Below are 16263 nucleotides of genomic sequence, written 5' to 3' on the forward strand. Positions count from 1 at the left end.
GAGGTCTCCTACATGGAGATTTACAACGAGAAAGTCCGAGACCTCCTCGACCCCAAAGGGTGAGGAGCTGTTTAGTTACTTTAAGACAGGGAGTCCCATACATGTTTCATTTGCCTGACCCTGCATATAAAACCTTTAGACCTTGCTGTGGTTTTTGTGGCTGTGTTTTGATTTCAGCTGGAGGAAGTTCATCACTCAAGCATTCAATCTTATTCACTGGCTCTAAATCTTGATCTGAAGATTGGCATATTTAAGATGGGGGGAACACGGTCTGGTTTCAGTTTTATGTAATTGTGTTAGGACCCAAGGATAAAGTACTTATAACTGTCTCCTGTCTTTCTGTAGAAGTCAACAGGCACTGAGAGTGAGAGAGCACAAAGTTTTGGGACCTTATGTGGATGGCCTGTCCCGCCTGGCTGTGGCCAGCTGCCAGGTATTGCGAGGTTTACTTGCAAACACTTTATGAAAAAGATTTAATTTCTGTTCTGTCTTTTTTTGTTTTGTTTTGTTTGTTTGCCAACTGAGAAAAAGCCATTTCATAAGGATGGATACAGACCAGACTTGTTTGTTTGTGTTGTCTCCATGTCCGACAGGATATCAAGTCTCTGATGTCAGAGGGAAATAAATCTCGCACCGTGGCAGCGACAAACATGAACGAAGAGAGCAGCAGGTCACACGCCGTGTTCAACATCGTCCTCACGCACACGCTCAAGGACCTACAGTCTGGGGTAAGACACACACATACACTCCTTCTAAAGTTTTCTAAGCCCGGGGTGAAGCCTTAAGACGGCTTGTTCTGAATGACCAATAGTGTATTTGATTTACAGTGACGTTAAAGGAAAAGCAGAACATGTTCATATTTAAAAGCTACAAACAAAGGTGGTTGTGTGTTTTGTTTGACAGCTGATTTAGATTGTGTTTACAGCACTTTTTTGGTTTCACTTTCTATTTATACTTTATGGTTTTTTGGGTGTGTTCAACTGCGAATCATCTTGTGATAGCTGCATGTTTATTTTATTTATTGGTCCTAAATACTATTTTGCCACTGTGCCCTGTAGTCTTCACAGCAATGCCCACTGAATGCAAAAACAGAGCCACTGGTAATCTGTTTGGTCGTCTGTAACGCACCAGAATTGAGCTTGGTTTTTCATAAAGTATCACTTTGCAATGACTGGAAAAGATGTATATGTTTCTGTGTGTTCACTTCAGACATGTGGAGAGAAGGTGAGCAAGCTGAGCTTGGTCGATCTGGCTGGCAGTGAGCGGGCAGCCAAGACCGGAGCAGTGGGGGAAAGACTCAAAGAAGGCAGCAACATCAATAAGTGAGTCAACAGAAAATAAACAACACACACGAACCATGTTTTGAACATTTTATATGAAAGTAAAGAGTACAGTAGCTGAGCAGAGTAAGAAGTACAGTAGTTCCCACAACAAAACAGAACAAGTAAAGACTTCTAACCCTCAGTGACCAAGCAGAGGGGGTTAATGGCTGGGATTCTATTTGTTTTCTGTCTTCACTCACTTTTTATTTTGATTGTTGAGCTTGACTCCCTGGTCTCACAGCAGTGCATGGTTTGGGCCTTTTTTCTAGAGATGCCAATCATTCGGTGGGGATTAGAAACGGCTCATTTTCACCGTGATCGGCCTCGACCGGTGACCGGCTGATCACTCTGAGATTTCTGGTTCTGTGCTGATCAGATTTAGAGGCACAACAGTTCACGTCACGCAAGCAGTGGCACAGATCAAAACTGTAGCATGTGCAGAGAGTAGCATGTCGCCTGTACCTCGAGCAGGGCTCACACTCGTGTCTGTACTGGGCATGTTCACTCTCGCATTGGAAGCCCCTGGTGTGCAAACAATGCACAGAGGAGCTACAGAAATACCTGGAGAAGGAAAACTATATTCAAATCTCTGACAAATAGTACAATGAGGGAATTACTGGCTACACGTGAATTGCATATACGTGTATGTAGAGTGTATCCAACCTGTGGTAAAACACAGCAGATACTTTTTCCTAATCTCTTCTTTCCCTCACATACAGTACACCTGTCACAACATTTATGCTGATCCCTTGTGAGCTTGACTCAAATCTTATCAGCCTTTTTCAGGCCAGATTGCCATGATGATGTGTGCTCTTGTCCTCTGTTCCTCACCCACCCACCCCCCGTCCCTCCGTTCAGGTCTCTCAGCACTCTAGGTTTAGTTATCTCGGCCTTGGCTGACCAGGGAGCCGGGAGCAACAAGAACAAGTTTGTTCCCTACAGAGACTCTGTGCTCACCTGGCTGCTCAAGGTATGCAGAGAACATAACAGACCTTTTGTGCATCTCTGTCCTGTGGTTGTACCAGTGATCAGTTTGTTTCTTTGGTTTTACTCATGAGCTTCACCAAATTTCTCAAACTTTGCTCAATGAACTGGACAGTATTCAAATATTTTAAGGAAATTACAGTTTCATTTTTCCCCCAGAGTAAAACAACCACTTCCTTTTTTACTGCATACCCACTTTATAACAGCAGTGCAATAATACAGTATGCATTTTTAGATTTTTAAAAACTGAACCTTAAAGTTTCAGAATAATTCATTTTCTGGTGTGTTTTTTGTTATTTTGCTTATTAAAATTTCACAGCCCTGCTGGTTCCTTTCATTAGCTCAGATCAGTCAGAAAAGGCTCCTTTTTGGCTTCAGATATCATTGTCATAGTGTTAGATGTAGTTTTCTAAAACTAAAATACACCTTTTCACATTTTTAACAACTGTTTCTCTGGACCAGAGCAGTGGCTTTTCCTCAGTTTACACAGTCTGAGATGTTTTTGGTCCATTCAGAAGTTTGGGTTTGCCGCTTAAGATAACGCTGTTCCCACAGGACAGTCTGGGAGGAAACAGTCGCACTGCCATGATCGCCACCATAAGCCCAGCAGCGGACAACTACGATGAAACGCTGTCCACCCTGCGGTACGCTGACAGGGCCAAGAACATTGTCAACCACGCAGTGGTCAACGAAGACCCCAACGCCAGGATCATCCGGCAGCTGCGAGAGGAAGTGGAGAAACTGAAGGAGCAGCTCACCCAGGCCGAGGTTCACATTACTTTAGCCTCGTTCGGCCTGTAAAGATAGTGCAAATGTTGAATATTGTGAAAAATGCAGTAATATGTGGAGAGTGTAATGCAGGTTGTGTCACCCTCAGTCTATGAAAGCTCCTGAGCTGAAGGAGCGACTGGAGGAGTCTGAGAAACTGATCCAAGAGATGACAGTCACCTGGGAGGACAAACTCAGGAAGACTGAGGCTGTTGCACAGGTACCACACACACACACACACACACACACACACACTCTACGGTTTCCTCTTTAGAAATCAACAGTTCATATTAAATAAAAAAACTGTTCATATTATTCTTGTCATACTGAAGCAGAACGTCATTACTTTTCTATCCATTTCTTGCACTCAAGTGCAACATTCAATAAGACTGAGGAGATAGACTCGAAATGTGATGCATTGTTTTTTTTATTCAGCCTCACTCAATTCAAGTTTCAGTTCATTCAGTGAATTCTCAGCAGAACATTTCTTCTTTTTACCTTCACATTTCTCTCATGTGTTGTCATGTTGAAAATGGAATATGCATCTCCTGTAGGAGCGTCAGAGGCAGCTGGAGAGCATGGGCATTTCCTTGCAATCTTCTGGTATCAGACTGGTTGATGACAAGTGTTTTCTAGTCAACCTCAATGCAGACCCTGCCCTCAATGAGCTGCTGGTCTACTATTTGAAGGTGCTGGACACATGTACACCTGTGCTCTTTGCTGTACACAGAGACTGACTGATATACACAGAGAGATACAACTCATCTTGTTTCTATTGAGAAGACACCATCTTTCCTCTGTGTGGTGTGTCCCATTTCCAGGAACACACACGTGTGGGCTCAGCTAACTCACAGGACATCCAGCTGTGTGGGATGGCCATCCAAGAAGAGCACTGCTTTATCAACATCACCGAGAACAACGGTGTGGTGCTCACTCCTCACCGCAATGCGCGGTATGTCGTCAGCACAAAGGAATTGCTTGACTGTCATATCAGCTGTAACTTCACTGTGTCTCAGTTAGGGTTTCATTGGTGTGGGATTTTCACGGTATGATAGCCGCCTCAGAAAATATCACAGTTTCACAATATTATGGTATACAGCATTACACAATTACTATTATTATCAGCTCCAACAGCCCTCTGAAAAGTGGAAAAAGGTCCTTTTTTATTACAAGTGACTGTGACAGATGATTGAGATGGATTGCAGCACTAGAGTGACTCCAAAGAATAAACAGTTATAAAGATGATTTTAAAAAACATCCAACTATAACATGTAATATAACTAAAGCATGTTAGTTTGAATGTTGGCACCAGGAACAGAGGACGTATTCACATCGTTTACTTACGTAAAAGTACTAATATCACAATGAAAAATTCACTTACAATGTTCCAAAAAGTCCTGCATTAATAATGTTAAGTAAAAATAAGTATTAAAAGTATTAGTAGGCTATTCAATGAAGAAAATGTTATACAGTATATTCTATTATTACACTGACAGCCTGTCACTCATGCACTGATGTAAAAGCAGGACTTGCTTGTTGTAGCTGGCTGAGGTGGAGGCTCTGCTGAACTAGTTTGTATCCAAATGCAACTTCTGATTATTGTCATTACAGATGAACCTGCTAATTATTTTCTCCATGAATCGACTGATTGGTTTGTAGAACTTCTGACAAAAGTGAGAAAGGCCGTCAGGCTGCTGTAAATGATTATCAGAACAGTTGTTACTTTATTGTAGGTGTGTGAGAGCACAGCCAGACCTATCTGTACCATCACTCACACACAAACACTCATTAATGTGAGCTGGAAAAGTCTGTGTGTGTGTTTCTATGGTCAGATCAGTGCGAGTTCTGTTGCACGTGGTGCCCGATGCCGAGCAAAGAAAAAAGGGCCAGTGTTCACAAACACACAAGAACACTGCCTGAAAATTAAAAAAAAAAAAAAAACTCATATACAATTATATAAAATATAATAAATGATGTCAACTAAGATTCATTTTAGTAGTGATTGAGTTACAGCAACACACAAAGCTGTTACTGTTTTCTGTGATGTTCACAGTTTTGTTCATTATATTTTCAACACAGACAGTACGTTTAATATAATTTGCTCACATTTCAATTTTTCTTAGTTAAACTTAGTTTCTCCTCTGTAGAACATGTGTGAATGGTTCTCTAGTCACCAGTCCAGTCCAGCTTCATCATGGCGACCGAATCCTGTGGGGTAACAACCACTTCTTCAGGTCTGTTTCACCTGCTGAGTGTCAACTTTTGAATATGTGTTTTGTTTGCGTAACGATTTATTTCTCATGCAACCCCGATGACAATTTTAATGTCATAACAAACTCTTCTTTGTGCCTCTTCCTATTTTACTCTGCGGCACTTCTTCTTTCTCTAACGCACTCATTGTCACATACTGTATGTTGATGCACAACCACCACCTACTCATGCATGCACACAGGATCAACCTGCCAAGGCATATGGGCCATGCAGGGGGTGAGGATGAGGAGGGCGGTGCTGCAATGAAGACATGCTTGAGCACCGACCGGCTGGAGGTGGAATTCGATGCAGCCAGTGACGTGTCAAGTGAGCGGAGCTTCAGCTACGAGTTGGCCCAGGCTGAGGTCATGATGAAAGGCATGGGCCACAACGGTATGTCAGACTGAGGAAGCACAAGCTAGTGTGTTTTGGCCAAGGCATTTCACAGAGCACATTTATAGGTTGGCCGTTGTGGTTAAAAAGGTGACAATGCATTAATCATCATTTTTACATAGTAGCATGTTTTCTCAGTCACTGTTTTGTTTGTTTTTGGTGTAGAATGTATGGTTCAATGACACACAGACATTCTGTCCATGCATAAAGATAGACATATCTTTGCACTGAGGCTACTTCACTATCTACAGTAACTTACAGGCGGAGGTTTTCATTATGAGGCCTACTATCTGTTTCCTTATATTTACTCCAGTGGTTCGAAAGTATGCTGTAGATATTATTGCACTGACGCAAAACAACTAAAAAAGACTCCCTGTAATAAATGGCTCAGCAAGCCAGTAAAAAAATACTGGGATTGTGCAAAGGAAAGGATATTTGGATTGAAAATAAAACTGTAGTGACAGCTTTGTTGGAACTGGACTCATCGTCAACGCAGCCACTTTGTGTCACTGTCAAAGCTGTGAATCTGTGAGCAGCTGCTGAACTGTTTGCTGTGTGGAAAGGCTTCTAAGTTAATAAGGCTACAGTAAGATCACAGTGTCAGAGTAGAAGTTTTAAATAATTAACGGAGTCATCGCTGCTGTGCCAAGTGCATAAGTTACACCGAGCTCCTCTCTGAGTGGAGACGCACGTATTGATCCAGTTGCTGTTTGATGGCCACGGCAGCTTAAGAATGACCGAGAAAAGAGTTTACAGCACAGTTAAGTTAAGCATGTTAGCATGCTCAGATTTAACAGTTAACATTAAATTAGACTATGAAAATGGGAACGTCGTTAGTTTTGCAGGTTTTTAACAAACTGTATTTTGGAATAAACGATTCTTTCAACCTTCTCACTGTTCTCAATAAAGCTGCTAAACACACCATTTGTATTGAGCAGCCACTAGACTTGAACATACAGTAGAATGCTGGGCCTTGTTGTTAAAAATATAGCTGGTTATTTTATTTGATAAGAAATGGATCTCTTCTTCACACTTACTCTATTGATCCCTCCTCTGGTGGCTCCTTGTCCTCAGACCCCTTACAGTTGGTGTTACAGACCCTGGAGAGGCAACACGAGGAGGAGAAGCGCTGCGCTCTCGAGCGGCAGAGGCTGATGTATGAGCAGGAGCTGCAGCAGCTCCGCCAGAAACTTACCCCTGAGAAACCCTCCCAGTTCATGGAAGCATCGGGCATCCCGGTCAGTGACTCTGTTGTAACATCACCCAAATGCATGAGGCGATGGAGTGAGGACAGGTAAGACAGGATGATATGAAACCTTTATGGACTCCTGTTGGATAGTCTAGTCTTCAAAGGAGAAAATGATAGAGGGTGTGTAAAACCTTGGTGTTTGTGTCTGTCTGTGGTGCAGAGAGGCGTTGATGACTCGCAGCCTGCGGCGTCTGAAGCAGCAGATAGTTCGGGCCAACCTGCTGGCTCAGGAGGCCGGCTTCATTGCAGAGGAGCTGAACAAGAAAACAGAATACGTGGTCACCCTTCAGATACCTGCAGCTAACCTGGATGCCAACAGGAAGGTAGGGAGTGGATTTAGGAGTATATCTATATTTAGTAGAAGGGAACAGGCTGGCCCTTTGGCACACAGGAGGTAATGATGCGTTGGTTAGTGAATGGATAGATACAGTACAATGGAGAGGAATGTAATGGATAGCATTATTAATAACAAGAAGAACAGAGTGGTAAGCAGCCATAGCCATAAAAGAGAAATGTGCCACCTGCAGAATACACAACTTAATCAACAGAACAGCAAACTGGAAATATTGTTTGAAAGGCAGATTGTAGTCACAGATGCAGTGCAGACATACAGTGTTTCAGTGTTCAGGTGCATGTAGGAGGCAAATTTAAAATCTCTGCAAGTTGATTATTTAAAAAAGGAGATGCCTAGATGAATTATAGCCCAGTTAATTTAGTAAGAAACTCACTGGCATACTCACAAAGTACAGTGTGATTTAGAGAAATGGTTGGCTGCAAAATAGGTAGCCTATTACACTTATTATTATGTAAGTGTTCAGTTTGAAAGGATTTGCAACATGCACTAACACAGTTTCCTCTCCCTCTGTTTTCGTAGCGTGACGCAGTGCTGAGCGAGCCAGCAATCCAGGTCCGTCGGAAAAGGCTGGTGGACATGAGGGAGCTCTACCAGGAGTGGAAGGACTTTGACGAAGACAACCCCGTGAGTGAAGACACACAAACAGATATCAGAGCTATTGGTATAATCTGCATGGATGTCGTTCTTCAGGTATAGAGATGTCAGTTGCTGTTAGTATTTGTCTGCTGGCTTTAATCAGACATTTTGCATCCTTGATGGATTAAATCCTAAATGGCAGGAAAGCAAAATAAGCACAGGGAAACAAAGAAAGTGCAGGTAAAACATCCTTTACCCAGATTGTTGAAGTAAAATAGATGGACATCAAAAGTCCAGATGGACTTGGAATCCCTACAGAAGAGCTCCAGAGGAAACAAGTGGTTCATTCATCGGCCCCACACCAATCTCACTCTTCTTCTTTCCCATAATCCAGGTGATGCGATCCTACTTCAAACGTGCCGACCCGTTCTTCGATGAGCAGGAGAATCACAGCCTGATCGGCGTGGCCAATGTTTTCCTGGCCTGTTTGCTCTGCGATGTTAAGCTGCAATATGCAGTGCCCATCATCAACCAGAACGGAGAGGTAGGAGCCTGCTGTGTCTGATAAGGAGGCTGCTGTTCAACTTTAACTACAGAACTTGTACAATCTGTTTATGTGAGTGTTTTTAGAACTCTACTTGTAACCTGCTCTGTTCGCTGATTTGCTTAAGTAAATCTCTGCTTTTAGAATCATGTAGGGCTACAGATAACAATGTTTATTGATGATCAAGATGGAATTATCACCTAACCCCACAGTTCCCCTCAGCTCTACAGAGCCTTTTAGCATCTTTCAGCTCATTGTTTTGGTTTAATCAGAATCAGAATCAGCTTTATTGTCCAGGTGTGTCGGACACACGAGGAATTTGACTCTGGTACATCAGCTCTCAGTGTGTATGTACATATCCCCATGCAAGGGGCAAGTAAACAGTAAACCAGCATAAGGCTGTGTAATATAACAAAAATAAACAGTATTAACAGCAACAAACAGTACAAACAATGCAAAATAAACAGTATAAACAGGCAGTAAAAGAATGCTCATTGTGAAATGATTTGCAACACTATCATTGTTGTTGATTAGCCTTGTTTTCAACCACAGCATGCAGCTGTCTTCAGTGAAAATGCTGTAATAAACCTACTGTGTGCCATCTGCCCAGGGCCAGATCACATTCAGAAAGTGTTAGCACTTAGCTCATGAACATAATGGAGCATTAAGCAGCTTATCCAGATATTTCCCTCAGGAATGAGTTGCTCAGATCAGAGCTGAAAGGAGATATTGAATGTACATTCATCAGGTGGTGAGTCCCATGACTCCAATTGTTTGCTAATGTTGCATCACATCTGCAGTGTGTGTGTGTGTGTGTGTGTGTGTGTGTGTGTGTGTGTGTGTGTAAATTTTCAAAATGGGATTGTGTTTTTTGTTTGATTATTCAGATTAAAAAAAAAACTTTAGAAAAGGCAAAAGAAAAGAAGATATGATTGCCTCTTGCCCAAGTGACAAGTGAGACTGTGTGTGTGTGTGTCAGGTGGCAGGTCGGCTGCATGTGGAAGTGTGGCGGGGTACAGAGGGCTCCCAGGAGGAAGGTCCAGGACAGTCGAACTCTCAGCTGAGCAACACAAACAAAGATCAACAGGAGCGCAAACTGGACTGTGTGGTGAGAATGTGCAAAGTGCTGAGGTCTTTGCTGTGAATTGTTACATACGTTATGGGAGAGCTCCATTCTAAAGTAACCCTGTTAGGCAATTAAAATACATTACGTTCTGTTTATGTGTGCAGTGTTTATGAAAAGCACTTTAATTTGTCATTGAGGTTTCTCTTGGTTTGAATGTCTGTCTCTGGAACAGAATGACACATCACAGCATTTGTTGATCTTCTGTGTAGGTGAGTGTGATTCCTCCTCTTCTTTCTCTCAGGTGAAAATCCTCCAGGCCACCAGTCTGCCTCGCCTCCTGTCCAACTTTGTCTTCTGCATGTACCACTTCTATGGGCAGAAAGAGGCATTGTTCATTGCTCCAGAGGTGGCACCATCCAGCTCATCGTCTGCCTCCAAAGACCCTCAGTGCACTGTGGTCTTTGACAGCGTGAAGGTAACGGCAATAAATGAGTAAATGATCAAACAACAATTGAGAGACACTAGAAGAAAAAATGTCTTTCTGTCCTTTTGTTCATAGGAGTTGTCTGTACCAGTATCAGAGGACTTTGTGGAATTTTTGGCTGAGGGTGCACTGGCCATCGAAGTGTATGGCCACAAACAGGCCAACCACCGCAGGAACCTGGCTCTGTGGGACCTCGGAGTGATTCAGGCCAAAACCAGATCGCTCAGAGAGAGGTCCAGAGGCACAGTGCACACACACACACACACACACACACACACACACACACATGTTATGTTTCCATAAGTTCAGGGGACATTACATTGACTGTTTGTCTTTTCTTCACTATAAAATTAGGTATCTTACTTTTTTATGAATATTATTTTTTAATGGCCTTACTAACTTGGGCCAGTAGACAGATCACAGGAAATGAGTGAGAGGGAGGTGCAACAAGTGTCTGGACTCGAACTGTGAACGCTGCTGGTCATGCTCAGCATCTTGCTCCCTAAACCACAGGGGGCCCGAGTTAATCCTACTATAGATAAGTCCAGTTGTGTATTGTCTCTGAACATTGTGATGCTTTGCGTCAACATATTGCGTATTTGAGCTACTGGGACAAAACTGAGTACCATGCTGTTACATAACACAAAGAATGATGATCTTTGTTCATTTCATATTTAACTCTGATATAATGTATTCCCTGACTCCACATGCAGGTGGAGCGAGGTGACCCGTCGGCTGGAGCTGTGGGTGCAGTTGATGGAGCTGAACGAGGCCGGAGAGTTTGCATCTGTAGAGGTTCTTCCTGCAAAAGACATATGCACTGGAGGAGTCTTCCAGCTTAGACAGGTAGCATGGATGTGGTGTACGTGGCTGATTTATTGGAACAGGACTCTGAGAATGAATCTTAACTGTAAATAAAGTCAATGTAAATCTGCATCTCCAGGGTCAGTCTCGTCGGATTCAGGTGGAGGTGCGTTCAGTTCCTGACTCCGGCACTATGCCTCTCATCGCAACCTCCATCCTTTCTGTTTCCATTGGAGACGTCCAGGTCCGAAAAATAAGTCCCTCCAGAACTGAACCACAAGGGGTGAGAAGGAAGTCTAGTACTGTTATTACCCAGACGTTTGTGAGATGAGGAATTTTGTTTGACTAAATGATCTGTATCTATCATCTGTGATGTGGGTGTTAGACTTCCTCTTTCTGACCTAAACAGCACCGTTTTATTAAAGTTTTTGTCTTTTTTGATTCTCTCTCAATTTAATTTTCAGGGTGGGAATGAAGACATGGACAGCTATCAAGTAAGTAGATGACTAGTAAAAAAAGAAAAGAGCATAATAGGTCATAGTTTGTGTGTAACAAGAAAAGAGTGGAGGCTGGACTTTGGAAGTCTTTCTACTGTGTCAGCAGCTTTTGTCTCTGTATAACTGATGTGAATATGTACCTCTGGCTGTGTGTGTAGGAGACGGACCTGGAGAGGATGAGGGAACGGTGGCTGGGCATGCTCACACAGAGGCAGGACTATCTGGACCAGCAGCTACAGAAGATAGTTTCCAAACCAGGTACAGCTGCAACACACATACAAACAAGTGTTTCTGAACCCAGCCACGATATGGAAACAAAAGTGATGGATAGGAGCAACATTTTTACTCATCCACTTCTCAGCACGTAATTTCCTCCCACTGCTCACGATAATCAGCTATTAAAGATCAGCTGGGCATTAGCCTCACCTTCTCATAGACCTACATTATTTTATTGGTGTATAATTTTGCAGCACAAGTACCGATTTTCTTCATCTGCTGTAACCAAGAGGCACTGATGTACAGTTCAGAGGGTTAATAATGGCTGCAATGAAGCAAATTTAGATTCTTTCTCAGCACTTCCAGCAGTACAGCTGTGTGGATGAATGCCACCATAGTCATTAGAAATTAATTACATTTGCCACTGACTCTTCATATAGCTGAGAGATTTTCATTGTTTGGATAGCTACAGTGTGGAACAGGGTTGGGGGCATCACCACGTTAATAATTCTGCTATCGATATGGCAGCATATGACATTTCCAAGCTCACATATAAAACACTCAAGGTAATGAATTTTAATAGTAATCTAGATAAAAATAATAAAGTAGGATGTAATGTGCTATAGCCTGTTACATCAGGTGAAACCTTTCATACATAAAAGACAAATCTAAATACATTTTTTTAGATGCATTATTATGTGGAATCATTTACTTGGACAACAGAAATTTATAATACAAAATGGTTCTGTCATTAACTTTAACTGAATATCAATGAACAATAATAATAAATCATTGCCTAGTGCTGCTATAGAATATTTAGAGCTCAAAGAATTTAAGTTTTTTTTTTAAGCCTCACTTGCTTTGTGTTTTAGTTCTTCACCTGTGTATTTATATATAGATAAGTCAGAGGATGATGTTGAAAGGGAGTCCCAGCTGCTGGAGTTTCGCCTGACTCTCACAGAAGAACGCAACGCCGTTCTGGTGCCGTCAGCTGGCAGCGGCATCCCTGGAGCACCAGCAGAGAGGTATGTGCTTGTAAAAAACATGATTATTAACTTTTATTTTCTAGGTTAAAAACTGCAGTTAGAGATTCAGCAATGTCCCTTGATTCTGTTAGCTGGTCATAGAGGTCAGCAAAGTGTACTCATTTATACTTGCACCCAGCTGGGCTTTGGACATAGCTGCTTAAAATAACAGCCGTACGGCAGACAGGCTGTCATTATCAACTTAGAGCCTTGGGAAAAGCTTAAAAACATTTTTATCTAATATCTTCATAGTCTTGATTCACTTTGGTGGATATTAAATGCTGTTTTGTGACCACACCACACAGGATGAGCCACAGGAGCTGCCAGCCTCTCTGGATCATAGACTAGGTGTGCAGTCAGTGTAATAATGGTGGTGTTTCTCCACAGGCTTCCTGTCCCCGGAATGGAAACACACATGCCCGTCCTGTTCCTGGATCTCAGTGGTATGTTTTTTTTTTTTTCCCCCACTGTTTTCAGTTGTTGACCAAATCCCTTGTTCTTCTGATAACTGATGAACCTACGCACTTTGGCTTTCATTTCCCTGCAGCTGATGATTTCCAGTCCAGTCTTTCGGCCCCGTTGGCCGGGGGGCTGGATGCATTACTCAGTGGGGAGGATGACGACGACTTCTTTGACCTTCAAACTGTTAAACGCTATGATTCAGAGGTAAGGAGACTGTGATGCAGTGTGGATTTGTACATTGTCCTCTCTTATATCTTGTCTCTGCAAATCTCTAGTGACACTGCTGATAGTTGATCTACCAGACGCGGGATGGAGGGAATTCCTAAGCCATTAAGCCATAATGTTTTTTAATGTGACCCAGGTGAAGGTGGAGGCTTCCTGGGACTCGACAGTCCATGACTGCCCCCAGCTGAGTCGCGTGATGCCAGCTGACCAGAGGGTCTACCTAACAGTCCGCACAGTGGTTCAGTTGAGCCACCCGGCCCACATGCAGCTGGTGCTAAGGAAACGCATCTGTGTCAACATGACCGGGAGACAGGTGGGTGGCCCTGAGGCATGATGAGTTCTCCTACTCATGATCATGTCTACTAATAAGGCAATGAGGAGATTGGATCAAATGTAGCTGTGTGTTTGTGTGGCAGGGTTTTGCACGGAACATGCTGAAGAGAATGTCTCAACGCAGCACTTTACCAGGCTGTGGAGTCACATTTGAAATAGTCTCTAACATCCCAGGGGTAAGTACTGGACCACAAAATGATTTGCTAGAAAGAACATCAAGAAAAATATTTGTTGACATTGGACAAATTAATGCAGAGCAGAAAAAGAACAGATTTTCTGACACTTGGAATGGACCAGTAGCTGCAGAGTGGCCGATCCCAGGAAACAGAAGCAGTCATGTGTCTGTCATGTTTATTACCTGCCCTTTACATTCTGTATCCCTGCTCCCACAGGACATCCATGGTCCAGAGGACAGAGAGATGTTGGCCAGGCTGGCTGCCAGCGCTGGGGACAACCAGTCAGCTGACAGCGAGGCAGCTATAGAGAAATACCTCCGCAGCGTCCTGGCTGTGGAGAACATCCTCACTCTGGACCGTCTCAGACAGGTCAGCAAATACACTGGACAAATAAGTGAGCTGTGCGATCCCGTTTTTCTGCTTGTGATTTGAATTAACCTTAATGAACATTAAGATCATATGAAATCATTCTGTATTCCTCATCATTTATCTCATTCAGATTCCCTACTGTAAACATCTTTGATATTTCTCTGAAGTATAAGCACATTGCATCCTCATTGTCTTTTTCACTCTTTATGCTAATTTGGAAAATGTAATCCAGAGCTGAAAATGGGAATATTTCCTTTCCGCATTGTCAGAAAACCCCCAAAACAAAAAGAGCTAGTTAATCCACACAATACAAAGCATTCAGATAGAGACACTAAGTGAAAAAACACATTTGTGTGTGTGTGTGTGTGTGTGACTGTGTGCAGTAGGTGGCTTTGAAGGAACAGCTGGTAGCCAAAGGAAAAGCTTCCAGCCATTGTCTGAGCTCTCCAAGCGTCAGCTGGGTAAGAAAGATTGATTTGTACTCTGATGACTCTAAACGCTAAAGGCCATTTCAGCTTTGTTTTCAGATGAGGTCTTATTACCTGTGTTTTTGCTGCTATCCATAACATAGAGTAACTTAGCTGTGGCTTGTTTACATTCTGGGGTTCTGCTATGAGACTCATTCTCATGCTATTAACCTGTTTCACTAACCCTCTTACTAGCTGTCAGCCAGCAGTCTGGATCTCTGCTCCTCTTCCCATAAGCTCAGTTACTTCAAGGTGAGACACAGGTCATGTTTATAATTTTTCCCAACCACAGCACAAACTTCATCTTCTAGAATGAGCATACAGTGGAATCAGCACCTCTCAAACTACAGACTGGTGACAAATTAAAGGGCAAACCTAAATAAATGGGTGGTCTCAGGATCCGTAGGGCACGAGGGCACTGAATGGTTTGATGAGGATGATAATGGATGTGAATCATATGCTGTGGCCTTCACAGTCACCAGTTCTCAACCAGTTTGATTTGATTTGATTTATTCTTTCAAGCATATAAAACAGTTGATATAACAACACACATTTTTACACACAATCCAATATCAATTTGCTTATACCTAGTACATGCTTGAATGGAGTAGGAAGAAGTCAGACTTATCCAGTCCTACCCCATGACATCATTTTACCATCAGTTGAACACCAATGGGAGACTTTGGGCCGAAGTGTTAGATAACATCTCTACCACCATCATCAAAACACCAAATGAGGGAATATGTTTTGGCAGAACAGTGTTCATCCTCCAGTAGAGTTCAGAGACTTGGAGAGTCAATGCCAAGGTGCACTGAAGCTGTTCTGGTGGCACGTGGTGGCCCAGAGCCTTACTGAGACACTTTATGTTAAGGATAAGGCACACATACTGCAACAAGCAAAGAAGCTTAAAGGATCTAATATTTATATAAATGAAGATTACACCAAGTCTGTGAGGAAGAGAAGAAGGGAGTTGATGCCAAAGTTAAGGGAGGCCAGGGAGAGGGGAGACATCGCGTTCCTGCGGTATGACCGACTAGTGACCCGTCCTCGGAACCAGAATCCAGGACCTATGACCAGCACGCCGAGGACCAGTATGCCGAGACAAGGAGAGTATGAAGGGGTCGCTGGACCCTCAGCTGTATGAAGAAACACGCAGGTATATTGATATCTGCGAGGGCAGATGAGCGTTGGAACCAACAATTAGCAGGAACCAACAACAAGTATGACCCACGTACGGAATGAGGCAAGTGATTTGCTACAGAGGTTAATAGTTTTTGAGGGATTGGATCTGGAACTGAACACAATTGGAGACACTGAACAACATTATCATGAATCGGACGATGACTTTGACCCTGAAAAAAACTTTTTTAAGAACTCTGAAAATAACTGCAAGTATTACACGGATGAGCAGTTTAACAGCAATGTCAAGACTGAAAACAAATTATCATTAATTCACTTCAATAGCAGAAGTTTATACGCAAACTTTCAGAATATAAAACATTATGTTAGTAGTCTAAAACATTTTTTTAATATAATCGCTATTTCTGAAACTTGGATGAATAATGTAAGGGGAATGGATTTTGACCTTGATGGCTATGACTTGGTATGCACAAACAGAGAGAATAAGATGGGAGGTGGTGTGGCCTCGTACATAGATAAAAACTTTTGTTATAAGAAAGTAGACAAAATGTCTAGGGT

At 42.6% G+C, this 16263-nt stretch overlaps 1 protein-coding gene across 1 annotated transcript in view; it reads left to right on the forward strand.

Moving 5' to 3' along the window:
• LOC109969821 (kinesin-like protein KIF13B) overlaps positions 1–16263 on the forward strand; it is a 38869-nt gene that overhangs the window by 10371 nt on the left and 12235 nt on the right. Inside the window, 30 exon segments of the mRNA XM_020616998.1 lie at positions 1–59; positions 346–433; positions 594–728; positions 1210–1322; positions 2181–2292; positions 2862–3074; positions 3184–3294; positions 3629–3763; positions 3896–4026; positions 5222–5308; positions 5527–5717; positions 6792–7011; positions 7127–7289; positions 7841–7945; positions 8292–8441; positions 9421–9549; positions 9809–9982; positions 10067–10224; positions 10705–10837; positions 10935–11078; positions 11260–11289; positions 11451–11550; positions 12407–12533; positions 12921–12976; positions 13081–13199; positions 13357–13533; positions 13637–13729; positions 13946–14098; positions 14482–14559; positions 14761–14817. The exon segment at positions 1–59 is cut by the window's left edge and continues 80 nt beyond it. Coding sequence (XP_020472654.1) covers positions 1–59; positions 346–433; positions 594–728; positions 1210–1322; positions 2181–2292; positions 2862–3074; positions 3184–3294; positions 3629–3763; positions 3896–4026; positions 5222–5308; positions 5527–5717; positions 6792–7011; positions 7127–7289; positions 7841–7945; positions 8292–8441; positions 9421–9549; positions 9809–9982; positions 10067–10224; positions 10705–10837; positions 10935–11078; positions 11260–11289; positions 11451–11550; positions 12407–12533; positions 12921–12976; positions 13081–13199; positions 13357–13533; positions 13637–13729; positions 13946–14098; positions 14482–14559; positions 14761–14817 — 3741 coding nt within the window.

This window comes from Monopterus albus, unplaced genomic scaffold (genome assembly GCF_001952655.1).
Source record: "Monopterus albus unplaced genomic scaffold, M_albus_1.0 scaffold182.1, whole genome shotgun sequence".
Classification (NCBI taxonomy): Eukaryota; Metazoa; Chordata; class Actinopteri; order Synbranchiformes; family Synbranchidae; genus Monopterus; species Monopterus albus.